Source organism: Crocuta crocuta, unplaced genomic scaffold (assembly GCF_008692635.1).
Source record: "Crocuta crocuta isolate KB4526 unplaced genomic scaffold, BGI_CrCroc_1.0 scaffold141, whole genome shotgun sequence".
In the NCBI taxonomy this organism is placed as follows: domain Eukaryota; kingdom Metazoa; phylum Chordata; class Mammalia; order Carnivora; family Hyaenidae; genus Crocuta; species Crocuta crocuta.
Genome location: NW_027527951.1, coordinates 5,297,561 through 5,324,756, shown reverse-complemented (window position 1 = coordinate 5,324,756; position 27,196 = coordinate 5,297,561). Strand labels below are relative to the sequence as shown.

At 39.5% G+C, this 27,196-nt stretch overlaps 1 protein-coding gene across 2 annotated transcripts; it reads right to left on the bottom strand.

Annotated features, from left to right (window-relative positions):
- Positions 1–647: 647 nt before the first annotated feature.
- Positions 648–27,167, bottom strand: LACTB2 (lactamase beta 2). 2 transcript variants are annotated; one of them, XM_077752448.1, is made up of 8 exons: positions 26,967–27,047; positions 21,452–21,585; positions 17,375–17,538; positions 15,419–15,545; positions 8,686–8,864; positions 5,978–6,126; positions 1,518–1,599; positions 648–863 (listed from the first exon to the last, which is right to left on the bottom strand). In XM_077752448.1, the coding sequence occupies exons 2-8, from the start codon at positions 21,490–21,492 to the stop codon at positions 820–822; spliced, it is 786 nt and encodes a 261-aa protein (XP_077608574.1). In that variant the 5' UTR covers positions 21,493–21,585; positions 26,967–27,047; the 3' UTR covers positions 648–819. The 2 variants fall into 2 exon arrangements, with proteins under 2 accessions (XP_077608574.1, XP_077608573.1); XM_077752447.1 differs by lacking the exon at positions 21,452–21,585 and having other exon boundaries at positions 26,967–27,167.
- Between the last annotated feature and the right edge of the window lie 29 nt (positions 27,168–27,196).

Below are 27,196 nucleotides of genomic sequence, written 5' to 3'. Positions count from 1 at the left end.
GAACTCATTTATCAGTTCGAATAGTTATTGTGTAGATGTGCACTCCTTAGGAGTTTCTATATATAAGATCACGCTTTTACTTCCTTTCCTATCTAGGTTCATTCCCCTTCACCTAGTTTTCTTGTGTACTTACCCTTGCTATAACCTGCAGTTCAATGCTGAAGATAATTGGTGAAAACAGACATCGGTCTTATTCTTGATCTTAATGGTAAAATGTCTCTTACCTGTAAAGTATGATATTAGAGAGGGTGTTCTGTAGATATCATTTATTAGTTTGGGGGGAGTTCCCTTTTATTCAATTTTTTAAATGTATATTTTTATCATGAGAGTATGTTGGATTCTGTCACTTTTTTATATTTATTGTGATTTTCTTATAGTTTTAGTACTTTATTCCATTAATATAGTACATTACATTGATTTTGGATAAGAAAACACCCCTGTATTCCTTGGTGTTTCATTTTTAGTCATGGTGTTTAACTCTATTTTTATGTGTTGTGAGTTTCAGTTTGATACTATTTTGTTGAAGACTTAAAAAAATTTTTGTTCTAGTATAGTTAACATACAGTCTTATATTAATTTCATGTGTACAATATACTGATTCAACAATTCCATATTAAAAAAAAAAGACTCAGGTTAGATAAGTAATGTACACATGTGAAATGTAATATTTATTTTAGAAGAAAATGTGACAATATTTTATAGTATATATAGGGTTATTTTCAATGTTCTATACTCTATCTTCCCTGTAAATAATGAATAGTGAAGAAAATCACATCATTCTCTAAAAACAAATCAACATAAGCTTTCCTTAATCTGAAACTAAATAAGACTTTTCCATTTCTTGACCGGATCCGTGTTGCTAACTGTGGAAAGAAAATGAGAGAGTAAAAATTTAACAACAGATAAGCAAATTCAATGGATTTTAAGTTATTTTGTGGCTAGTAAAAGTATTCATTCCTAAAATAATTTTGTTGCTCAATATAAAGTGGGTATTTTTTTTTTGTACATATAAAAGCATTGTTGAAGCGTCTATACAAAATTCAAGTTTTAAGCTTCTTGATGTTAAGGATTAAGCTTCTAGGAAGATTACTAATTTGATGACTTAACCTAAAACTAGTAAACACAGAATTACGGCTTTAACACCTTTGTGTTACTACCTTTACTACTGCTAAAACATTTGGCTGTTCCCGAACCTTCTGCATGTGAGAGTCTTCGTGGTCTTGTGGCTGGGACAGGAGAAGCTATGTTCCCGTTACATGCCTTTCATTACAGTCCCGGAGGGTAAGAACTGCAGCCCCTCGGCAACATTCTGATTCCTGTGGGAGCTTTGGGTTCTGACTTGTGGTCCACTGGCCTTTCACTACTAACCCTTCTAGTGCCTGTTTTCTCCGTCTTACAGCGATATTCAGGGAAGGACTTCATTGGATGTTATTTTTCCTAAAAGGAAACTGGTTTGTTTGTAAGAAGATATTTGAGATGCCGGTAATAAAAGATTTGCAATTTGGAAGTATACTTACATATTTTCCCTTCTTTTTCTAATTTTTTCAAATGAAGCAAGATGTTACTTTCAGCCATTTTGTGTAAATGCTCAGGAGTAGTCTGAAAGCAAGACAAGAGTGAAAGAGAACATTTCCTTTTTAAAAAAGAATGAGTTAATCATTTTGAAACTATTAAAGAAAAAGTGCAATGAAAGAGAAAAATTTTTAACTTAAATACATTTTTATAGAGGAATAATCAAAATGATTTCACCTTGAGTGTTATGTGGAAACTAATTTGACAATAAACTGTTAAAAATAAATAAATAAATAAATAAAAATCAAGGGAATGATTAAAAAAAAATTAAAAAAAATAATTTCACCTTGCACATGTCTTCCTTTAGGCCACTATATTTCTATCTATATACCTGTAGATAAAATAGACTGAACGGTCTAGAAAGACAGTTAACAGTGTCGGTTCTGTTCATCACTGAATACCCAGTGCTTAGCATAATGGTACATAGTAGGAACTCCACATTTTATAAATGAATAAATAAATAACTGTAAAAATTCTTCTAGATAGTTTTGATGATGCTACAGACCCTTTGGCCCTATGGTTTATTTCTTAGGTTACATGATAGTATCTTTGTACGATTCCATTGGTTATCCTACCTCTCTCATCGTTTAGTTTTCATCCTGGAAACTTCCTTAGACTTCTCTTAAACATTCATTAAAAAAAAGTTTATTTAATTTTGAGAGAGAGAGAGAGAGAGACAGAGTGGGTGAGGGGCAGGGAGAGAGGGTACAGAGGATCCAAAGTGGGCTCTGCATCGATCTCATGAACTGTGAGATCGTGACCTGAAGTCAGATGCTCAACTGACTGAGCCACCCAGGCATCCCTAAGCATTCATATCTATAATGAGTTGTATTGTTGACTCACATCTTACACAACCAACTTGGCAGAGCAATATCAGACATCAATGTTCCCAAATATAAACTTCTAACCCCCAACCCCCCCTTAAGCTCCATATACCGTATCCACCATTGTGATCTTCTAATTTTTTAAAATGTTTGTTTATTTTTAGAGAGACAGAGACAAAGTCAGAGACAGAGTGTGAGTGCAGGAGGGGCAGAGAGAGAGGGAGACAGAGACTCCTAAGCAGGCTCCAGGCTCTGTGCTGACAGCTCAAACCCATGTCCAGGGGGCTCAAACCCATGAACTACGAGATCACGACCTGAGCTAAAGTAGGATGCCCAACCAACTGATCCACCCAGGTGCCCCCACCACTGTGATCTTTTAGATCTGATTATGTGACTTTTCTTCCAAAATCCTTGAGTGGCTATGCCCAGGTTATTGGCTAAAGCCCAACTTTTTTAGCATGGTGGTCAATCCATGATCTGATCATGCTTGCCTTTCCTGCATCATTCCCTGGGATTCCTTTCCTGCCCATCCCCATATGCATTGTGTGCTCCAGTCATAGGCAGTTTCTTTGTGGGTTTTCAGATGTACACAATGGTCTTTTATTACTCCCAGGGCAGGTCTTTCCTTCTTGCCTAGGATGGCTTCTTTTCTCCTGTACTCTGGCTTGGGAAATGCTTACTCTTTCTTCAAGACTCAATTAAATGATTAAAGCTTTTCCAGACAAGATTTAATACCCTGCATCTTCCATCACCTGCAATTTATTCCTTTCTTTAATGCTCTGACATCCTGTGTAGAGGTCTTAGAGGAAGACTGGGGCGATAGAAAAAGCAAGATATGAGTAGTATCTGACATCTCACTTTTGTGTATGTGACATCTGCTAGTGTTGTACCTTTGGAAGTTACTTAACTTTCTGAGTCAGTGTTTAAAAAAATTTTTTTTTAACTTTTTTTAAATGTTTTATTTATTTCTGAGAGAGAGAGAGAGAGAGAGAGACAGTGTGAGCAGGGGAGGGTCAGAGAGAGAGGGAGACACAGAATCCAAAACAGGCTCCAGGCTCTGAGCTAGCTGTCAGCACAGAGCCCAACGCAGGGCTCGAACCCACAAACCGTGAGATCATGACCGGAGCTGAAGTCGGACGCTTAACCAACTGAGCAACCAAGGCGCCCCTAAAACATTTTTAAACATTTATTTCTTTTTGAGAGTCAGAGAGAGACAGAGCATGAGTGGGGGAGGGGCAGAGAGGGAAGGAGACACAGAATCCCAAGCAGGCTCCAGGCTCTGAGCACACTGTCAGCACAGAGCCCGACACACGGCTCGAACCCACGAACCATGAGATCATGACCTGAGCCGAAGTTGGATGATTAGCTGCCTGAGCCACCCAGGCGCCCCAGTTTGTTTTTTAAAGACTATTAAATTGGAATGATAATATCTTTATGTACTGAGAATTCAAGATATATGAATTAAGGACCTCAAATTACATTTGTAAGTATAAATCAAGAAGTACAGCACCTGACACATAATAAAGTGCTCAAAAATGATAGAGTCAGTATTATTGCTATCCATTGAACAAGTCTGTCTTCACTAAACTATGAGTCCTTTGAGGGCATGGATCTCTACTCATCTGTGTAACTCCTTGTGTGGCACAGGAAAGGAATCTAGTAAATGTTGCATGAATGTCTCTGTATACTACCTGACAGTATTCTATATGCAACAGGTACTTGACACATATATATAGTGAGTACACCTCTGAATGCAGAGCCACCATTTTTTTAGGTATGGGCAACTGCTGAGTGACTCATCTGGGAGGGTTATAAGAGTTCTGCTGTCTACACTTAAGTCAGGAGAAAAAAACCCCATGTACCAATGTATGGTCTAGAGTGGCTATCCTCTAGTATTATGAGGAAATGAACTCCTTCACAGAATTTAAGTATTTATATTACCAGGGCTCCTGGCTGGCTCAGGCAGTTAAGCATCTGACTCCTGATTTCAGTTTAGGTCATGATCTCACGGACGTGGGATCGAGCCCTGAGTGGGGCTCCGCATGTGGAGCCTGCTTAGGATTCTCTCTCTCCCTCTTCCTCTGCCCCTCCCCTACTTGTGCATAAGCGTTCTCTCTCTCTCAAAAAAAAAAAAAAAAAAGAAAGTTTATATTATTGCTTTGCCAATGGCACTTTTTATCTTTAGCCATTTTAATCACTCATCCCTCCCTTTAAAAACAAAGCACACTGAGTATGATATAATTGTGTTTTGATAATTTAGGCCTATGGAATGTTAAAGTTCTTTACTAATTATAACTGGGCCCAGGTACTTTTTCAAGCTCACCTTTCACTCATGTATCTTATGGGCATACAGGTATACAGGTTGTGGTAGAGGGAGGTTTTGTTTTGTTTTGTTTTGTTTTATTTTTAAGTTTGTTATTATTATTATTTTTTTAGTAATCTCTGCACCCAACATGGGGCTCAAACTCATGACCCCGAGATCAAGAGCTACATGCTCTTCTGACTGAGCCAGCCCAGTGGCAGGGGTTTTTATTTTTCATTTAACCTTNTACTAATTATAACTGGGCCCAGGTACTTTTCAAGCTCACCTTTCACTCATGTATCTTATGGGCATACAGGTATACAGGTTGTGGTAGAGGGAGGTTTTGTTTTGTTTTGTTTTGTTTTATTTTTAAGTTTGTTATTATTATTATTTTTTTAGTAATCTCTGCACCCAACATGGGGCTCAAACTCATGACCCNGGTGTTTAACCCATATAATCTTATTCCAAAGCCTACACTCTTAATCTCTATACTGTCCATACAGTAGATATCTAATAAACATTTGCTGAGAAACTGAATTATAATAATTAATTGCCACATAGTGCTGTTATATATGATATGCTCAGAGGCTACTGATGTGAGAGTTTTTTTCTCTATATACTAAGTTATTTACATATTATGTAAATAACTTCTTCCTTGTTAGGCATCGCTACCACTTCTCCCTGGCATCATCTCAGTATGTCTCTAGCAGATTACCCTTCTCAATCGCTATGGCCTAGGACACCAATAATCAAGATGGTCACCATAAAACATAAATCACTAGAGGCTGCTGGTAATGGTCTCTCCTACAGAATGAAGTATGTAAGGTTTAATGATAGTTTGGAATGTTTTTTTTGGTTTCCCAAGTCCATTTTTGTTTGTTTAGCTTCTGTGTTCTAGAAAGTTGAGATTGCTGATCTCAAATTTATATAAGCAGCACTACTTATAAAATAAACAGACTTACTCTGTTTTGGGATGTGATAAGTCTACCATATCTGTTTTATTACATAGATTCTTCTTCTTCTTTTTTAAATGTATTTATTTATTTTTGAGAGAGAGAAAGTGAGAGCAGAGAGGGAGAGAGGGAGACAGAGAATCCCAAGCAGACCCCACTCTGTCAGCTCAGAGCCTGATGTGGGGTTTGAACTCACAAACTGTGAGATCATGACCTGAGCCAAAATTAAGAATCTGATGCTTAACCATCTGAGCCACCCAGGTGCCCCTGCATAGATTATTCTAATAAAACTGTTACTATGTACAAATAAGATAAATGAAAATTACCTGGTAAATGCTTTTGACAACCTCCATTGCTGTAAATGATTTTTCAAAATTATCACGAAGTAATGTAAGAATCTGCTGTTCTCGGGTATTTCTGTGAGAAATGTATTCTAGAATTTTAGCTTCAGGATTATGGATTACTGGGCCATGTCCTGAATTAGAATTATAAAAATTATTTCAATAAGAAACATTAAGTACAACTGAAGTTAATTCATAACATTTAAAAGTAATTCATATGATGTATTGGAAAAGCATACTAAGTACTCCAAATACGAATTGTTTAGGAAATGATACAGATATAAGAGATTCAAAAATTACATACAATGCCAAAACCCAGAGAATTATATCAGATAAAATCTGTATGAAATGTTATCATATACATGAAAAATAAAAACTTAACAACAAAAATAGTCATCACGTGAGTAAGGATAGGTAATATTTATAGTGTGCTCATCTTTTTTTTCTAATTTTTATTTTTAATTTTTTTTTAAATGTTTTATTTATTTCTAGGAGAGAGAGAGACAGCGTGAGCAGGGGAGGGTCAGAGAGAGAGGGAGTCACAGACTGACACAGGCTCCAGGCTCTGAGCTGGCAGGCAGCACAGAGCCCGACGCGGGGCTCGAACCCACGAACCGCAAGATCATGACCTAAGTGAAAGTCGGACGCTTAACCAACTAAGCCACCCAGGCGCTCCTTTTTTTTTTTTAATTTTTAAAATGTTGTATTTATTTCTAGGAGACAGAGAGAGAGAGACAGCGTGAGCAGGGGAGGGTCAGAGAGAGAGGGAGTCACAGACTGAAGCAGGCTCCAGGCTCTGAGCTGGCAGTCAGCACAGAGCCCGACGCGGGGCTCGAACCCACGAACCGCAAGATCATGACCTAAGTGAAAGTCGGACGCTTAACCGACTAAGCCACCCAGGTGCCCCTATAGTGTGCTCATTATTTGCCCGGTACTGCTCTAAATGCATAATATATATTACTCTTAGAAGAGTCCAATGAGGTAGGCACTATTATTATACCTTCTTTATAACAGAAGCTGAAGTATAAAGAGGGTAAGTAATTCGCCCACAGTTAAACAGTGAGGGAGGGATGGTGCTAGGGTTCTGACTTGCGAGCTTTCAATTAGTCTGTGCTCTTAACCACCATGCAACACTTATAAAAGATTGAAAAGAGGAATGTAAAAAAGTAGCTTCATGTAAGTGACCAAGATCTATTAAAAATTCACAAGAACCACAGTAAAACTTTAAGAATCTTATGTATAGGCTAGTAATTCAGAAATGCTGACAAGCCAGATTAAGTTATAGTAAAAGTTTCTTTTAAGTTCTTAAAGGTGTTTTTGTTTTTTTTTTTAACATTTATTTATTTTGAGAAAAGGAGAGCATGAGTAGGGGGAAGGCAGAATCCAAGCAGGGTCCGTGCGTGCTATAGTCGTGGAGCTTGATGAAGGGCTCGAACTGAGCCAAAACCAACAATCAGACGCTTACCTGCCTGAGCCACCCATGTGTTCCTAAGTGATATTAAAATTTAGTTGCTCTTTAAGATAGTGCAAATTATATATGGCCCAAGTCTTCAAGAGGGATGTTTAACCTATTTGAGAACAAATTCAGAAGCAGACTAGTCTGCTATCATGTAAAGAGCATGGGCTTTGGTTGGAATATTGACTATCACTCACTAGTTGTGTGGCCATCAAAGCCTGAATCCCCGAGCCTGTTTCTTCAGCTGTGCAGTGAAGATACCACTACCTGCTTCACTGGGTTTTTGTGGGGACGACACTGTAAAGGTCCCTGCACAGTACCTGAGAGGTAGCAGGCTTTAATATATGGTAGCTATGGTTACAGAACATATTTTAAGTTCCTGCTGTGCCAGTAAGCCAGTTCACTAAAGCAAACACTCTAAGAACCTTTACTAAGGCAGCCTCTCATTAGCTCTGCTTCAGTGTGAGTACATCAAACATGTACTCTCTTCTGTCTGAAAACAGCTGTCAGCTTCCATTCCTCTTAAGTCATAAGAAATCCAAACGCCCAGCTCCACTCTGTTTCCTATCCTCTCAGCAGTAGAAACCCGTGAGAGAATATAAGGGCATTGAAGACACTGTATTTACAAGTCTTTCCATGGCTCTCTGGTTAGGAACAGTTGGAAGGACTTAAATAATTAGGTAACCTATTTTCTTTTTCCTTCTGAGCCCTCTTGTCCAGTCATATGTCTTTCTTCGCTTTTAGGAGTCAAGGGAAGTTCAAATTGCAGAGCAGCGCAGTGACAGCTGAGATACTAAAACAGGTTTCTTTTTCTGGAGAAGTGAAATTAATATACAATTTTACGGCTGACATGGAAGCTACTGATATTTCAATAGTGTGAGTGAAAGAAACGAGAGCTCAGAGTTCACTGCTAAAATGCGATCTACAACAGAAATCAAATTAACAGAAATGAAGACAGTTTGTGGAATGAAAAATGTAAATTTATTTCCTTTGCGTAATAGTTCTACTAATAGCTGTGTTGATATTAAAAAATAACCCTTATATCTTTATAAAAAGGTATTAATATTACTCTCAGCCTTTATAATTGCATGGCTTGATAAAATTTAGGGGGGTAATTTAAAGAATCACTGTCTATCTCTTCAAGCCCTGAAAACACAAATACACATACAGACAAACCAAAATGAACCTTCACCATCATGTCACACAAGTGGATTGCTAGATGTAAGAAACTACCCACCTGGATATATGGTATCAGCTTTGACGTTCAGTAACTTTTTTAGGGAGTTCATATACTCATAGAGGTCTTCAAATATAGCTGTTCCTTCTCCTAGGATGCAATCTCCAGAAAAGAGAGCATTTTCCTCTTCTAAAAGTAGAGCCATATGATCATCAGTGTGGCCAGGTGTGTGTATAACTCTGGTTAAAAGATAAAGAAGAAACAGTAATAGTTATAAACTCAAAGGCTCAGAAGAAATTTTGAGAAGTAATCTATCCTCTGTCCTTATCTCAGTAAGACACAAACAAATCATGTTAACCAGTTAAAAAGCTCCTTTTAAAACTTTTTTAGAGGCACCTGGGTGGCTCAGTCGGTTGAGTGTCCGACTTTGGCTCAGGTCATGATCTCACGACTCGTGGGTTTGAGCCCCGCGTCGGGCTCTGTGCTGACAGCTAGCTCAGAGCCTGGAGCCTGCTTCAGATTCTGTGTCTTCCTCTCTCTCTGACCCTCCCCTGCTCATTCTGTCTCTATCTCTCTCCCTCAAAAATAAATAAAAACATATAAAAATTTTTTTAAAAAATTTTTATATGTTTTTATTTATTTTTGAGGGAGAGAGAAAGAGGGATGGTGAGAGTGAGCATGAGTTGGGGTGGGGCAGAGAGGGAGGGAGACACAGGATCTGAAGCAGGCTCCAGGCTCTGAGTTGTCAGCACAGAGTCCAACATGGGGCTCAAACTCACAAACCACGAGATTGTGACCTGAGCCGAAGTTGGAGGCTTGATCAACTGAGCCACCCAGGTACCCTGAAAAAAAATCTCCTTTTTTGAAAGGAATTAAAATTAATAGTAATTAATTGAAAATAATCACCAGAAAATTCTCTCCTTCAAATCAAATTTCTCATTCTGAAGTGCAAATTCAATAGTTTCCCAGCTTTTTTACAATAATAAGCTTGTGCTGATTACAACAGATTTTGAAAAGAGAAAGGAAAATACTTAAAGTAGGTAACAATTCACAATCATTCCACTACTCAAAGACAGTGTCTTTTATTATTTAAAAACATTTTTTTCAGTTTTCTTTGTATATGTTTATTTTACAATATACTTTATGGTGAGACTATGAGAAAAAAGCACTTTCATAAGTTGCTGGTGGGAGAGCAACAAAACAGTAAAGCCCATATGGAAGGGAATTTGGCATTTTCTAGCAAAATTACATAAACTTTTGACCCATTGATCACACTGCTAGAAATTTACCATGAAAATATACCTTCAAATATACAAAAAATACATACAAGCTATTCATCACACTATTTATAAAAACAAAGTATTAGGAACAACCCACAAACCCATCCACAGGACACTGTGGTCACATTGTGGTATGTCTACACAGTGGAATACTATGTAGCAGCCATCAAAACAATGATGAAGCTCTCTTATGAAATGAGATGGAGTAATCTGCAGGATATATTGTCAAGTGATTAAAAAAAAAAAAGCATGGTTCTTTTCGTGCCTTTGCTCTGTTGCCGGTGCAGGCTGCGAACTGTACTTGGTATTGCACCCCAACCACCTACCCCTGACCTTTGTCCGGTCTTTCAGGCCATGCACGGGGAGCCTCAGGACAAGGTGGTTGGTATGGGTCTGGGAGCCTGGAGATGAGTGTCTGGCCTGGCATTTGGACCTTTGAGACACACAGGCAGGTATACTCTGGCACCTGGCACCACCCTGATGAGAGCGCATGGCCCTGGGCCAGTCCCTAACATCAACTCTGCTGAATGTGCCACAAAGCAGATCCTTGACCCCCTCTACCCTCAGACTCCTTACAGTTGGTTAAGCTCTCCCCCTGCCCCACTTCCATTTGGCCTTGTCACCAAGCACCTTTTCTATACAGACATCCATACTGAGAAAGACCTGGAAATTATGGGTCCTAGGAGCTACAGCCTCAGCCCCATCAGCAAGCATGGAAGCACCCAAAAGCATGCATCAGCACAGGATCGACTTTGACAAGTATCATCCAACTTATTTCAGAAAAGTTGGTATGAGGCATCACCACAGAGGAACGAGAACTTCTGCCCAACTGTCAACCTTGATAAACAGTGGACAGCGGACTGTGGCCAGTGAGCAGACTCAGGTACATGCTGCCAAAAATAAGACTGGAGCTGCCCCTATCACTGATGTGGTGCGATCGGGTACTACAAAGTTTTGGGGAAGGGAAAACTCCCTAAACAGCCTGTCACCTTGAAGACACGATGACAGTGTGAGAGCTGAACAGAAGATTAAGGGTGCGTGTGTCGAGGGGCTGTGTCCTGGGAGCTTGAAGCCATGTGGAGGGAGGTTCATTAAATGCTAACAGATGCTTTTCTCTTAAAAACAAAGTGTGAAAGAGTGCTGATGATTGCTATTCTGTATAGAAAGTTGGGGAAATGAAAACGTATGTTTCCTTATTTTTGTAAAAAGAAAGGAAGGATAAATAAAAACACAAATGAATATAGTTGCCTATAGGGGTAGGCAGGTGGGGTGTAGGGAACAGAGATGCAAGCAAGGCTTCTCTGATAATAACTTTTTTATTGGTTTTAACTTTTTTTTTTAAGTTTTTAAAATTTTTTTTTAATTTATTTCTAGGAGAGAGAGAGAGAGACCGCGTGAGCAGGGGAGGGTCAGAGAGAGAGGGAGTCACAGACCCTGAAACAGGCTCCAGGCTCTGAGCTGCAGTCAGCACAGAGCCCGACGCGGGGCTCGAACCCACGAACTGCGCGATCATGACCCAAGCGAAAGTCGGACGCTTAACCGACTAAGCCACCCAGGTGCCCCTGGTTTTAACTTTTTAAGCTACTATATTCTAAACATTAAACTAAATAAAAGGTGAAAGAAAACATTAACAGTGAATACAGAAAGAAGCCAATCTTACTATGTACCAGATAGATAATACAGCCATACTAACTCCAATAACTTTTAAATACTGAGATTATACATCCTTAATAGAATATTATCTTAAGATTAAAAGAACTGGATGGATTTTGAACCTTGCTTAATAGGTTTATTTTTGACAGTGTGACAGGTTGCTGTGTTTCTGAAATTATTTTGTGTTTATTGTATCCTATGAGAAGCAAGATTTTTTTACTGTGGGATAAGGAAGAAATCTATATGAATGAGGAAATTAAGGTTTCGGGTTGTTTCTCATCTGAACTGAGGAATCATTATGAATTCATCCTTTTTTCCCTGAGCTCCATGAAAGGCCCAGAAGTAATGATAGTCCAGGAGTAATGAGCACACCTCATACTTAGTTCTTTGTTTCTAAATACCATTTCCCACTGAAAGAAATCAGGGCTTCTTGAAGACATGGCTGGCTCCAGGTCTGGGGCAGGGAGAGATAAAAATGACATGGAGACATCTCTTTTGTCTGGTTAAACCTGCTGCAATCTATTAACGAAAGTATTCAATGTTACATAAAAATAATTCCAGGAGGTGTCTTTTCACAGCTATCAAAATACGTGGGTTTCCCACACCTTATGGACAATCTTATGAACAATCACACATACAATGCATTTGTGAACAGAATCCCAATCTTTTTTTTTTTTTTTCCTTAATCTACAAAAACTGATTTGGAGAAGCACTCTTTGATTTCAGAGCCTGCAGACTGTCTTATCTGTCACTGTGCTTGCAATGTGTCCTTTATTTTTCCCTCCCATTCTCCACTCCCGAACTCAGTAATGATTTTCTTTGATAACCAAGGCAATAAGATGTCTTAAATTAGGGGATCAGAAATTCCAGTTCTCTATCACCTGGACAGCAAATGCTTTAATCTGCATTAAAAGGGTGTTAAAATTCACTTCACATAGGCAGGGGGAGGAAAAGAAATGACATCAGAGGTGCTTTGCTAAAGATCAGAGGAACTGCAGCTGTGGCCTTCCCATTCATCAGGTGGCTCATTTATCTAGTTCTGCCCCTTCTATGATAGAGCAGACTTTATAAATATGGCTCTCTTAGAAGATTTAGAACAGGAAACAAAAGCTGTCAGACTGACTTTTCTTTGAGAAACTGACCTTAGGTCATTAGAAAATTCTTGAAGGTTATATTCAGAATCAAATCCTACTGAAAACCTGCTTTCTTCTTTTTCACTAAAGGGTTCTTGGTGGGTATTGTCTCTAACACTATTGTATTTTTTTCCCACAAATTGGCAAGTAGACCAGATCAACTGGACATGAAGTACTTGACTTAAGTAGATTCTAATTTCCCATTTATGGAACTTTTGCTTAAAGAATCTTCTTGTTAACATTTAAAACAACTGGGTTTTACTAACTGTATTTAAAATGGAAATTGGAAATCATGGTTATCGGCAAACTAAATGTTTTATTCAAATTCTAGTATAATTAGATTTTGGTGAAAAGGTTATTTACTAAGTCATTTTTAAAAAGTGGGTCTACTTTTTTTAATTCTTTTAGTTTACCTCCCAAATCTTAAAATAGATTTCTGTAATTTATCTTAATCAGAATTCAGTGAAAAATTAAATGCAATTCAGAAAATACTGAGGGCTTCGGCATTAGTTCACCTCAAATGTAAGATCATATTCAACTGCATGTCAACTGTGGAGGCAGTGACACGAAGCAAGCATGTGGGATGCTTTTGGGAACTGATGTTGTCATTACTTGCTCCAGTGATGCTCAGTTTGTAATAATTCACCACGGTGCAATCATCAGTATGATATATACAGTTTTCCTTTTGTATAAATAAAAAGCTTTTTTTAACTAAAAAGCTTAAAAAGATATGGTGTGTTCATGACAGATGGGTGGTAATTAATTACCTAGGACTGAATGTTCTTAATCTGCAAATTAGGTATAAGTCTAATATCCATGATTCTGTAATAACTAATAAACCAGTACCATGGTTCCCAAGCCTTTGAAACAGATCCTTAATGTGTGATGGGGGAAAGTCACCATTGTTGAGAAGACTCCCTGAAGAAGTAGTAATGTAATGTTTATTATCCTTAGGTATCATGGACAACTTTTAGGAGATATTATCATATTTCCAACAAGAGCATTTTAAGAAAATTGCCCAGAAATCAGTTGGCTTATAAATCATATTTATAAATCAACAGCATAGTAGGAAAAGGGAACACTGGTCTGAAAGGGGGCCTGAATACCCAGTTCTTCATCTTCTCTTTCTCATTCATCTGTTCCCCTCTTTGTAGACATTTACTATGTGTTGGATAAATATTCCGTGCCTTCTATGTGCCTGGGACTGAGGATCTGAAGATGAACCTGGTATCTGCCTTGTGTCGAGAAGAGCCAGCCTATCATCAAACCTTTCTTCTTTTTCCTGGAGATGAATTTAAGCTCTATTTCTCAGCCTGCCTGCAGCCAGCAGTGGCCCATGACTGAATTTACAGCCAATGTAACGGAAGGTGTGGTTCATGAAAGCCTCCCATGAAAGATCCCTTCTGTGCTTCTTCTTTACAACCCATTGGATCAATTGAGGTGAACAAGGTGAGCCTGAAAACCAATTATTTAGGATGGTGGAGTCACAAGATGGAAGGTGTCTGAAACATAATTTGCAGGTGCGGGGGTTACTGGATTATCAGGAAGCTTTTCTGGACTTTATAAGACCGGGAAGAAAACTTAATTCATGTATCAAGCATTATACATTTTGGGGTTGGTTTGCTCCAGCAACTGGCATTAACTAATATTGTGAACCTAAGGGGTTTATTAACCTTTAAGGAAATACCTACTCACACACACGCACAAACACACACACACACACAAATTACAATACAACTCAATAATTACCATAATAAAATAAAATTAATATGAAACTTAGAGGAAGGAGCAGTTAATTGTGCCTGGAAAGGGTTCTTGTGGTGAGAAACCTGTGAACTGAAGTTGGAATATTTGGATACGGTTAATTGTGTTTACAAGAAAAGTGGTTGAACTTAGACTAGGAAAGTGGTTTGGGGTCAGACAGTGACATGGTAAGGAGAATAAACATGATCTTGTGTGCAGTGAGAGTTATTCAAGGTTTCAAGTGACATGGGTTATGAAGGGTAGATTGGAAAGGGGAGCCTGGAGACAGGAATATTAAGTAAAAAGCAGTGCTAGTAGTGGACACGAAGAAAAGGGGACAAGTGGACAAATATTTTTAAGGCAAAAACTAACCTCATTAGATGTGGTGGGTGGGGAAAAGGAGAGCTATAAAGGTGAAGTGGAGCCAGTTTTTGTTGTAGAAGAAAAATTACAATCTTAAATGCTGAGAGTAGTAGGTGTTCTGAAGTCGGAAAGCGAGTCGATAGTGGGGGGCAGAGAAGAACCACAGGTTCAGTTGTTAAATTACTGAATTTGAAACAACTTTTCAATCTCACTTAGTTCATGGGAGATTATGGGCCTGGCCTAAAATGTATTTACTTTAGGTATGGGTCCTCTTTTAGAGCATGAAAAGGTCCTTAATTTAATTGATGGTTAGAGCCCTAAACCACCCTAGCAGGAAATGCTGATCCATTTTTTAATTTAAATTTTATTTAAAAAATGGTAATCATATAATTCAAACAAATAATTTACAAAGGGTAGATAGAGTGGAAAGTCTTTTCTTTTCCCTATTTCTCAAGCAACCAGTCTTTCTTCCCAGAGTAACCAATGTTATCAGATCTTTTATACCCTTCCTGAGATATTCTTCACTCATATAAGCAAATATGCAGAAATCTTCCTCTCCTTTCTTTTTATAAGATATACATAACCTCTTCCCCCTTCCCTGGCTAAAGGATGTTTACTGACCTGAGAGTGGCACCCTCAGTTTTAATCACATCTCCATCTTGCAGATACACATATTGTTGCGTTCCGTCTCCTATAATTTCTTTTCTTGGAGGATTCCGTGGGAGTTTCTTAATGCAATACGCAGTGTCTAGTAACAAAACATGTAAAATATATTATGTCATACTTTAAATGATAATTCAGCCTTTTAAGAGATCAGCTTTCATAGAGCTAACACTATGCAAGACTGCAAAAAATATTAACATTAAGAGAGAGACAAGAGAAAATGGGATGGGTTATAGCAGTGTTATCTCTGGAATGGTAATTATGTTTTCATTCCCAACAAAAGCTTTTTATTCTTTCATGCACTTCTAGGTCTACATAGAAGCCCTTGAGATTTTCTAGTCATTCTTACTTAATACAAAAGTTTGAAAGTAGTTCTTCATTATCTCAGCTAGCTTTGCTATCAAGATGGGTGTTGAAGACGGAGTAACACAGTACCTGGGAACTTTCTTTCTATCTAGGTCTTAACATACAATAGAAGTCATGGCATCATGGTACTTAATAATAAAAAGATGAGAGTGCAGTGTTCTTTCTGTGAATGCCAAAACCCGGGGCTAAGATATTAAACTGTTAAAATAAATTTAACCCATACTAGACCTCTCACTGACATTAAGAAAATCAATTAACCAATCAATAGCTGAGTGCCAATTATCTAACCAGTATACTATATATAATGAATATAAGCACCATGACATCCAAATGATGAACAACTATCACAATTGGGGACATAACATTTACAAACAAGAAATAATTAAAGAACTATACTCAGTCTCATTTAATGAATACTAAATGGACAATTCAGCCAATAAAAGCAATACTAGTTAAGAGAAAGAAGAAACAATTAGGAAAAGATTCATAGATTTGATATAACTTGAAGCGTGGCTTACAGGATGAGTAATATGGGAAAAGGTACAGAGAATGACTTCTAGATAAGGGGAACAGCATTTGGAAAAGCATAGAAATGACCGCGTGCATGGCATATGTGCAACAGTGCAATGCTACCAACTTGTTTAATGCAAAATACTGGCTGAGAAGCAGAAATAAAATGGGATTAGATGCGCTCAGACCATGGAGGGCCTTATACTTCCTTTCAAAGAACAGAAGGATTTAAACTTTACCATATGGGGCCACTGTACAGTCTTTGGAAAGAAAATGAGATACTATTAACCTGTTAATCAATATGGCAGCTCTAGGCGGGGCACTGGAGGGGGAGAGATCAGAAAGACCAGGAGGGGATGACTATAATAAGGTTGGAAGCTGGAAGGTTGTGAATATCAGAACTAAGGTGACAGCAGCAGACAACATGGAGAAAAAGACATTCAGGGAAAAACTGACAAGGCACAGAAATCAGGCTACAATGGAAGATAAAGGAGACAGAAATACTGCAAATATAAAAATAAAACAACTGGGACCAGACCTTCCCTCTCCAGCCCCAAACTTCACTATTTTGTATCTTGGAGGCTGAGGCAAAAAATAATATGCTATTCTGGGAACTGGCATTATATAATAAGACTGTCTTCATTCTGGAGTGAGATGGGGAGGTTTTTTGGTATGTGTTTATTTTTAATCTGTATAATTTTGTCTTTCAGACGTAGAGGTATTATATTTCTAGTTATGGGATCTTTGGTACATAATCCTTCCAAAAAACTCACCATTATCTTAGAATTACAAAACAAATGTCAAGGAATAACTTTGTATCAGTTTTTAAAGTTATGTGCAAATATGAAAACACATATCCTACTCAAATAAATAATCTATATATGCAGGATGGAGGACATGCTGAAAGCATTCATATAATAATATTTAATAAAAGCTTATTGAGATATAATTCAATAGTATAAAATTCACCCTTGTAAAGTGTACAATTCAGTGTTTTTAAAGTATATCCAGGGGTGCCAATTAATGCTTTCTGTTTACCATTAGTGATGCTTTCACAAATATCTTTTATGCCCCCAGTATGATCAGCGTGCCAATGAGTCACTATGATTTCCTGGATTGTTGTATTAAATTCAGTCAGAGCCTGATTTAAACAGCTGATGTATTCTGGAATTGCTGGTTGTCCAGTGTCAATGAGGATTCTCCTGAAAATTAAATGGAAGATAATCACACAATTGGAACACAGAGTGAATATCAGCATATGACACACAGATAATTCATATTACATTCAAGAAACTGCATAAATCGCTTGGCTTTCAACCTCCTTGAAAGCCAACTATATGATACTTTGCCTTAACCACAGTAATCTTACTGTAAGAAAAGTTCTTTGAAAAAAACTTATAGGGGCGCCTGGGTGGCTCAGTCAGTTGAGTGTCAGACTCTTGATTTCGGCTCGGGTCATGATCTCAAGGTTGTGGGATCAAGCCCCATGTCAGGCTCTGCGTTGAGCCTCTCTCCCTCTGCCTCTCTCCAGATTGTGTGTGTGCATGCTCTCTCTTTCAACAGGAAAACAAAACAAAACAAAACCTATAGTTTAAATGTAAGTCTGAACTTGGCAAGTTCAAGGCACAATAATATTGAATACTTACATAACACTTAAAAATGGCATTGGTCTAAGAACCTTACATGTTTTAACAATTATGTTCCTCACAAAACTATTTTTTCAATGTTTATTTTTGAGAGCGAGAGAGAGAGCATGCATGCACAAGTAGGGGAGGGGCAGAGAGAGAGGAGTCACAGAATCTGAAGCAGGCTCCAGGCTCTGAGCTGTCGGCAGAGAGCCATCTGATGTGGGGCTTGAACCCACAAACCGCCTCATGACCTGAGGTGAAATCAGATGCTTACCCAACTGAGCCACCCAGGCCCCACCCCATAAAACTATTTAAAATAGGTATTTCATGGGGTGCCTGGGTGGCTCAATTGGTTAAGCCTCCAACTTCGGCTCAGGTCATGATCTCACAGTTTGCGAGTTCGAGCCCCATGTCGGGCTTGTGCTGACACCACTGAGCATGGAGCCCACTTCCAGTTCTATGTCTCTCCCCCTCTCTCTGCCTCTCCCGTTCATGCTCTGTCTCTCTGTCAAAAATAAATAAACATTGGGGCACCTGGGTGGCTCAGTTAGTTAGGCATCAGACTTTGGCTCAGGTCACGATCTCATGGTTCATGAGTTCAAGTCCTGCATTGGGTTCTGTGCTGACAGCTCGGAGCCTGGGGCCTGCGTCAGATTCTGTGTCTCCCTCTCCCTCTGCCCTTCCCATGCTCATGCTCTGTCTCTTTCTGTCTCTCAATAATAATAAATAAATGTTAACAAATTAAAATAAGTAAACATTAAAAAATTTTATTCAAATAGGTATTTCATTATTGTATTCAGAAATTAAGTAACTTGCCCAAGGTTATGCTGCAAATAAATAGCCAAACCAGCATTCAAACCCAGATATTCTGGCTCCAGAATGTGCTTTTATGCACTCTTTTTTTTTTTTTTAATGCTTATTTTGAGAGAGAGGGAGAGAACACTAGCAGGGGAGGGGCAGAGAGAGAGGGGGGCAGAGGATCTGAAATGGACTTTGCGCTGACAGAGAGACCGATGTGGGGCTCAAACTCATAAACTGTGAATTCACGACCTGAGCTGAAGTTGGAGGCTTAACCAACTGATCCATCCAGGCTCCCCCATCCACTGTCTTTGAGACCTTTTACAACATCCTCCAATGTCTCATAGATATGAAAGAATTAGATTCAATGGTATTCCTAAAGAAACCTAGTCTTCTGCACTACATCAAACACTTACCACTCAAGTTTTACATTGGTTCCCTTCCACATAAAAATGAAGGTAGTAGGGAGGCATGGGGAAATGTCTGAGTTGCTTTATTTCTTGACTTAGACAACCCTGTTAGTTATATTTTTCTGCTTATGGTTCTGAACCTTCCTTATACTTTGTTCGCCCTTCCTCACTATTTTCTGGGATGACGGGCTTTCTCTGGGAAGTTTTCCTGGACTGAAGAAATAAGGGTGACATCTTCCTTCTTAAGAACCAATGCACAAACTTCTTTTTTTTATTATAGTTTATGGTCATGCTGGTTTCCATATAACACCCAGTGCTTATCACAACAAGTGCCCTCCTCCATGCCCATCACCCATTTTCCCCTCTCCCCCACCCCCATCAACTCTCAGTTTGTTCTCAGTATTTAAGAGTCCCTTATGGTTTGCCTCCCTCCCTCTCGCCAACTATTTTTTCCCCTTCCCCTCCCCTATGGTCCTCTGTTAAGTTTCTCCTGTTCCACATGAGTGAAAACCTATGGTATCTGTCTCTCTCTGCCTGACTTATTTCACTTAGCCTAACACCCTCGAGTTACATCCACGTTGCTACACATGGCCAGATTTCATTCTTTCTCATTGCTATGTAGTATTCTGTTGTATAGATAAACCACATCTTCTTGATTCATTCGTCAGTTGATGGACATTTAGGCTCTTTCCACGATTTGGCTATTGTTGAGAGTGCTGCTATGAACATTGGGGTACACATGCCCCTATGCATCAGCACTCCTGTATCCCTTGGGTACATTTCTAGCAGTGCTATTGCTGGGTCATGGGGAGTTCTATTGTTAATTTTTTGAGGAGCCTCCACAGTGTTTTCCAGAGGGGCTGCACCAGTTTACATTCTCACCAACAGTGTAGGAGGGAGCCCGTTTCTCCACATCCTTGCCAGAACCTGGAGTCTCCTGATTTGTTCCTTTTAGCCACTCTGGCGCCAACTCAACTTCTTACATCATTCTGCTTTACAGTAACACCTCCCTGATTCATGTTTGGGGAGAGAAGATTTGTCTTAATGAAAATTCTGAGTCATTCACTCATGAATACAATAACTATATGAATTATCTACTATATGCCATGTCTTCCTTATAAGACAAAACATCCTGTTCATACTAGTGTAGGGTGGGAAGAGGGGAGGGCTATGAAAATAAACAAACAGGCACAGTGACGTAACCAGTTCCACTTTCTGCAAACCATTAACATGGGGTAAATATGACAGGAAGAAACTGCATGGCTATTTTATATTGGATGGTTTGTTTCCCTAACCCTATTCCCGGAGATCCAATAAAAACCACCTGTCTGCTTGCAGGATTGGGGTGTGTGTGTGGGGTGGGGGAGGTGTAAATGGCCTTGTGGTCCACAGCCTTTTATCTACACCTTAAGTTCCATGGAGCAGTGGCTATACTTCACAGGTACATTGTATTATAACCCCTTCTGGAGACAGGAAAACTAGAGGGTTATACTGGCCCAAGAATGTATTAGGAGGTCCTGGAGGCAGAGGAAATATAAAAAGAGGAGATGGTTAAAAAACATTGATACAATCAACAGGATTTTTTTTTTTTTTTTGAGGGAGACATTGAGCGTGCATGCATGTGGTGGGGAGGGCAAAGAGAGAGGGAGAGAATCTTAAGCAGGCTCCATGTTCAGTGTGGAGCCCAACTTGGTGCTTAATCTTACGACCATGAGACTGTGGCCAGAGCTGAAATCAATAGTTGGACATTAACCTGCTGAGCCACCCAGGCACTTCAACAGGATTTTTCTTAAACAACTGGAGTTGGAAGGGAAAGGAAAGAGTTGACGATTCTGTGGTTTCTAGGTGAGATGACTGGTATGTCATTAACCAGGACAATAAACACTGGAGGGAACAAATGTAAAATAAATTTGGTTTGGGCCACAGTGAATTTTGATGACATTGCCAGCATGGGACACATTATGTACTAACATGTCTATTTATTTATTGCCTGTATCCACACCCTACCACAACCTACAAATTTAAGCTCCAGGAGGACAGAAGCCTTGTCTGGTTTTGCTAGAACCCTGATAGTGGCATAATAGATAATTTATAGATAATAAATGTTTGTTGGAGGCAGTAGCTTTATTTTTTATCTTATTTAATCATCAAAACAATCCTGAGATTCTTCTCTCATTGTATAGATGAAGAAACTGAGGCCTTGACAAGTTAGATATATATGTAATATAGGAACTTGCTCAGAGTCACAACTCTAGCAGAGAATATATTTGAATCCATACCTTCCTACCTGCAATGCACATTTTCTTTGGATATGAGGCATACTTCAGCAGGTTTTGATGGACAACTTTAGGTGATGGGTTCTTCGCCTTTTTAATGTCTTGGGCCCCTTTGGCAGCATGGTAAAACCTATGAACTAGTCTCAGAATAATGTATTGGAATATATAAAATAAAACAGATTACAAAATAAACCAATTAGACTGAAAAAGTTATCAAAATTAAAAAACATTATGCTATAAGTATTATATGTGCTTCTTTGTTATCATATGAAATAACAAGATCAGCACCAAAGCCTCTAATGACCATAATTTCTTTTTAAAAAATATTTTTTAAAGTTTATTTTGAGAGAGAGAGAGTGAGCATGTGCACACATGCACATGAGTGAGGGAGAGGCAGAGAGAGGGAAAGGAATTGCAATCAGGTTCCATGTTGACCCTCATACTCACGAACCTCATACTCACTCATGAGCCTCATACTCACGAACTGTGAGATCATGACCTGAGCTGAAATCAGGAGTTAGACCCTTAATCAACTGAGCTACCCATTCACCCCAAATGACCATAATTTCTAAATGGTGATGAATACACATACTATTTTGAGATATTTGTCATGACTGTAACATGCTATGAAAATACTGGAGGAAAAAAAAAATCACAAGTACTGCTATTACTACTATAATTGTTTTGCCCAAATTCATAATTGAATAAAGGTTAATTTTCAGTTTGAGGTTAATAAAGGTAAAATTATTTCCCCCAGCTAAGGTCAGACTTCCTGAATTATATCCTTTGGGGGACCACAGACTTCAGAGGAAGGACCCCTTATTCTGGTAGAGGAAGAAGAGATGATAAAATCAAGCCTGAGCTACTGGGAATGAACTATTGTTTGTTGATGTACCTACCCCACTTGTCTAGAACAGCCCTGGCACAAAATACACTCTCAATAAATATACACTGAATTAAGTTCAAATTCTAGCAAATGATTATCATGTGGTATATACTTTATAAGATGCAAATCATCAGGTATTTTCTGAGCTCCTACCATGAACCCAGTGTTGTTTGGATGCTATGAGGGAAGCAGGAGAGATAATAATAGCTAACATTATGGTATGCTTCCTATATGCTAGGATTTGTTAAGTACCTTTTAAAAAAATGTTTATTTATACTAAGAGAGAGAGAGAGAAATAGCGTGTACAAGTTGCGGGGGGCAGAGAGAAAGGGGGAAAGAGGATCAGAAGCAGGCTCTGTGCTGTCAGCACAGACCCCAATGTGGGGCTCCAACTCACTAACCATGAGATCATGGCCTGAGCCCAAGTCAGATGCTTAACTGACTGAGCCACCCAGATGCCCAGCCAGCCAGTCAGGTAGTAAGTGGTTTTGATATGATTTTTCATTTAAATTTCACTGAATCCGGCGGAGAAAGAAGATACCATATGTCTTCACTCATGTGCATCAGGAGAAACTTAACAGAGGACCATAGGGGAGGGGAAGGGGAAAAAATGGTTGGGGAGAGGGAGGGAGGCAAACCATAAGAGACTCTTAAATACTGAGAACAAACTGAGAGTTGATGGGGGTGGAGGAGAGGGGAAAATGGGTGATGGGCATGGCAGAGGGCACTTGTTGCAATGAGCACTGGGTGTTATATGGAAACCAACTTGACAATAAACTATACTAAAAAAATAAATTTCACTGAATCCTCATAACATCCTTTGAGGAGAGTACTGTTCAACTCTACTGCACAACTAAGGAATCTGAAGCTTAAAGAGTCAACTGTCTTGTTCAAAGTCATAAGCTAGAATGTGGATTTAGGTACAGAGTCTCAACTCTAATTGCTACATTAGATTGCATTTTCCTATTAAAAGATATACTATTTGCCTTCAAGGAAGTTATAATTTTGGATAGTAAAGGTTAAACTCGCAGCATCTGGAGATTCTTGAGCAGAGGAGGAAGACAGAAACACTTGTCAGAAGATCTGGCTATTATTTGTCCATTCCAATGTTTATTGAGTACTTCTGTACACAGTACCGTTTGTAGTGCTTTAGGGAAATTTATTTGGCATACACAGGCTGATCAGAATGAAGGAACACCAGCTACAACTACGGTTATTCAGAAATCGTAGCCATAATACTGAAAAATGAAGAGAAAACTTAGAGAACACTCATTCATTCATTCAGCAAATATTTACTGTACTACTTGTACTATGTACAAAGCTCTGTGCTAGGTGCTGGGGATACAGTAATGAATAAGCCTTCACTGTACCTAGTTTAGTGGGGAGTGGAAGTGAGGAAAGACATGAAGCTTCTTTTTACACAAAAAAATCTTTTTTGGGGGGCGCCTGGGTGGCTCAGTTGGTTAAGCGTCCAACTTTGGCTCAGGTCATGATCTCATGGTTCATGGATTGGAGCCCTGTGTCAGGCTCTGTGCTGACAGTTCAGAGCCTGGAGCCTGTCTTCAGATTCTGTGTCTCCCTCTTTCTCTGACCCTCCCCTGCTCACGCTGTCTCTCTCTCTGTCAAAAAAAAAAAAAAAAAAAAATTAAAAAAAAATTTTTTTTAAACCTTTTTTTCCCCCCACTCCAGTAAGGACCATGAAAAGTGTAGAGTGCTAACACAGTGCATTACATTAACCTAATATAGTGTAAGGGGTCAGGGACAGCCTCCTTGAGGAAATATTTTGACTGAACTCTACAGGCTGAGTGAAGACAGCTGGTAAAGTGGAGAGGGATAAGTGGGAGACAGAGGAAAACATGCAGGGAAGCCAGGAGGCAGAATGAATACAACCCATCTGGCTGGGATGGGGGATAGGTTGTAGATGAGGTTGATGAGACAAGTGGAGGCCACAAAATGCAAGGCCTTCTAATTTTAATTTTCAAAATACTATTCCTGCCACATGGGGGAGAATGGATTAGAGAAAGACAAAAACAGTTCCAGAGAAGCCAGTTAGGCTTTGTAGAAGCCTAAGCAAGAGTCATTCTGGTGTGGACAGGGTGACAGCAGTGGAAATGGAAAGCTCTTCAAAATGGCACGGAGGTATGTGCAAGAAGCTGAGAAATGGCAGGGAGGGGACTAAGCGTTTGCATCGATCAAATGTGGGGATGGTTCTGTTTACCAAGAAAGATATAGATGACTGGAAGAGGATTGGGTTTAGTGGAAAAGGTATGGAGTTCAGTTTGTGAAACACTGAGTTTTAAGTGGCTGTGTCATCCAAGTACAGATTTAAGAAAAGGAGCTGGCTATCCTAATCTGAAGACCAAGTTTATATTAAAAAAATTTTTTTTAATGTTTATTTATTTTTTGAGAGACAGAGAGAGAAAGAAGGAGGGGAGGGGCAGAGAGAGAGGGAGTCAGATTCCGAAGCAGGCTCCAGGCTCTGAGCTGTCAGCACAGAGCCCGACATGGGTCTAGAACTCAGAGATCACAGGTGAGATCATGACCTGAGCGCAAGTCAGACGCTTAACTGACTGAGCTACCCAGGCTCCTCAGATCAAGTTTGTATTTTATCTAAGCTGGAGCTATAAAGTTGAGAGCTATTAATGGCTAGATCTTAGGTGAAGCCAAGGAAGTAGACAAGATCACCTAGGTGGAGAATATACCATGACAACAGAAGAGAAACTAAGATGGCATCCTGAGGAACTCACACACTTAAAGACCTGGTAAAGAGGCCGATTTTATTAAAAAAAAAAAAAAAAAAAAAAAAGACTGAGAAAGAACAAGAGGAAACCTCGAGACTGTGGTGTTAGTAAATCCGGGGAATGGTCAACAGTGTCAAAAGGTATTGAAGTTCAAATAAGATAGGAATGGAGAAATGCCATTAGGTTTGGTGATATAGGAACCCCCTGTGATCTTAGAACTGTTTTGTGCAGAACAAGTGGATACCAATATCTGACCTCTTATTTGTATCCAATTAATATTCATCTCTTGCTACCTGACTTCTACTTTATACAGCAGAGTAACATCACCTGCATGCTATTCTAGCTCAACTAGATGAATTCATTACATATATGTCATATATGAGTGATTCCACTGGCCATCCCACCCCAGGAGTTTATGTGAGTGGTAATGTAAGCAGTGTAAAGTGGAAGACAATAGTCACTTCCAGGTTCTCTATGTCCCTTTTACACAAACACTCTGCTACACTGAAAGTGATTCTAGTGTTTAAAGATATATATTTTTCATACAACACGGCCCCTAAATGCAGGCCAACTTCATCATCTGGTTTTCAAACAGAACCAGTCATCTGCTTCATTGCTGGAAGAAAAGCAGGCTGCACTGAACTTACTGTTAGATAGTATATGACCTCCAACATAGTGCTTCCTAAGAGACTTAGGGTAATTTTGACTATCTTCAATTTTATTACAGGTACTGACATTGGAACTAGTTTAAGATGACACACTGAAGAGAGAAGAGAATGCTTAGGACCTCCTGGGGTGAGGGAGTCTCAGCCAAGACAGACTGTATCTTAGCTCTGAGGTATGTTTTCTGCTGAATTCTCTATCCTTCTAGATTCTGGCGGCAGCCCAAAGCAGTTTTTGTACCTACTTGATCTTTGTTTACTATGAACGTAACTTCTGTTTTCCTGGCTTTAGTACTTCTGGTTCCTTCATCCTGCTCCATCCAACATTCAGCAAATACAGCAGATACTTCAAATGAAAGCTCCAATTATTCTTACTAAACTGTTTTTGGAAATCAGTTTTATGAATCCTAACACCTTGAAATATACGATTAAATTCTAGGCTAAAGAAGAGCTGTTATCTTATTTTTATTTTGTCTTATGTGGGATATATACTAAAGAAGCATACAAAAACTGTTCAATGCACATTTGTGCAGCACACCATGCCTCTCCACTTCTGCAGAATTACCCTAAAACAATACAGTTGAAGAGGAGAAAAATCTTAGAAACACAGATAGGTTATTCCACCAACAAAATAACTTAAATGAGGCCACACAATAGTAACAAAACCCAAAATCTGTTAGTGGGCTCCTCCTTCCCAAGGGATTAGGGGGCTCGTTAGGGTTTCACAGACTCCAGCAATTTGCAAGCAAGAAAATCCTGCCCTCTGCTGCTGAGTTAAGAAAAAGGCCTCAGCACAAGTAATCTACTTTAGTGAAGGGCAAGTTATACTCCGAGCAAAACACTAGTCAAAGGCAGAAGGTGAGCAAAGTAAACGCTTTTCCGGATTACTAGCTCCAGGCGATCCTAATTTCTCAACATCTTAAACACACTCATTCTGGCATTCAACATCAAGCAAAGTAAATGGGGTTTCAAAAACAGGACGTTTTCCCCCCATTATTTCTCTCTCATCAGCCATTTGTAAGTTAGAGAGGTTACCACCCGGTACTATGGTGATTCAGGGGATGCCTGGAATCGGGGCGTCTGACGTGGGGCAGCCTGGCCGACGCAGGGCACCGAGCCCCAGGCTGCCGGCTCATAGCCTCTCCGCCTCCGGCGAGCAGTCGTCGCCGCCCCGGCTCTGGGCGTCCCGCAGGCCCCGGGGTTTGTCGGGGAGGAAGAGGGACGTTTACCTGGTGCCGATCCCTATCAAGTAGGTGTTGGTGCCCTGCAGGGTCATGGGTCCCGGGTTACAGCCCAGGATGCGCACCACCCTACTGGAGAGCCGCTCGATGCGCTGCAGGACAGCCGACATTCCGTCTCTGTTTCCACCGCCCGCCGACGCGCGGCCACCGGAGCGCGGTGGTGTTGACTAGGCCCGGGGCGGGGCCAGCAGTCGGCTGACTCCGCGCTCGCCGCGCGA

Coding starts and splice junctions, on each gene's coding strand:
- LACTB2 (XM_077752447.1), bottom strand. CDS start 27,088: ATGTCGGCTGTCCTGCAGCGCATCGAGCGGCTCTCCAGTAGGGTGGTG. Junction 8,865..15,418: donor ACTGAGGGTGCCACTCTCAG/GTCAGTAAACAT, acceptor TCTTTTAACCAG/AGTTATACACACACCTGGCC. Junction 6,127..8,685: donor AGCTGATACCATATATCCAG/GTGGGTAGTTTC, acceptor ATTCTAATTCAG/GACATGGCCCAGTAATCCAT.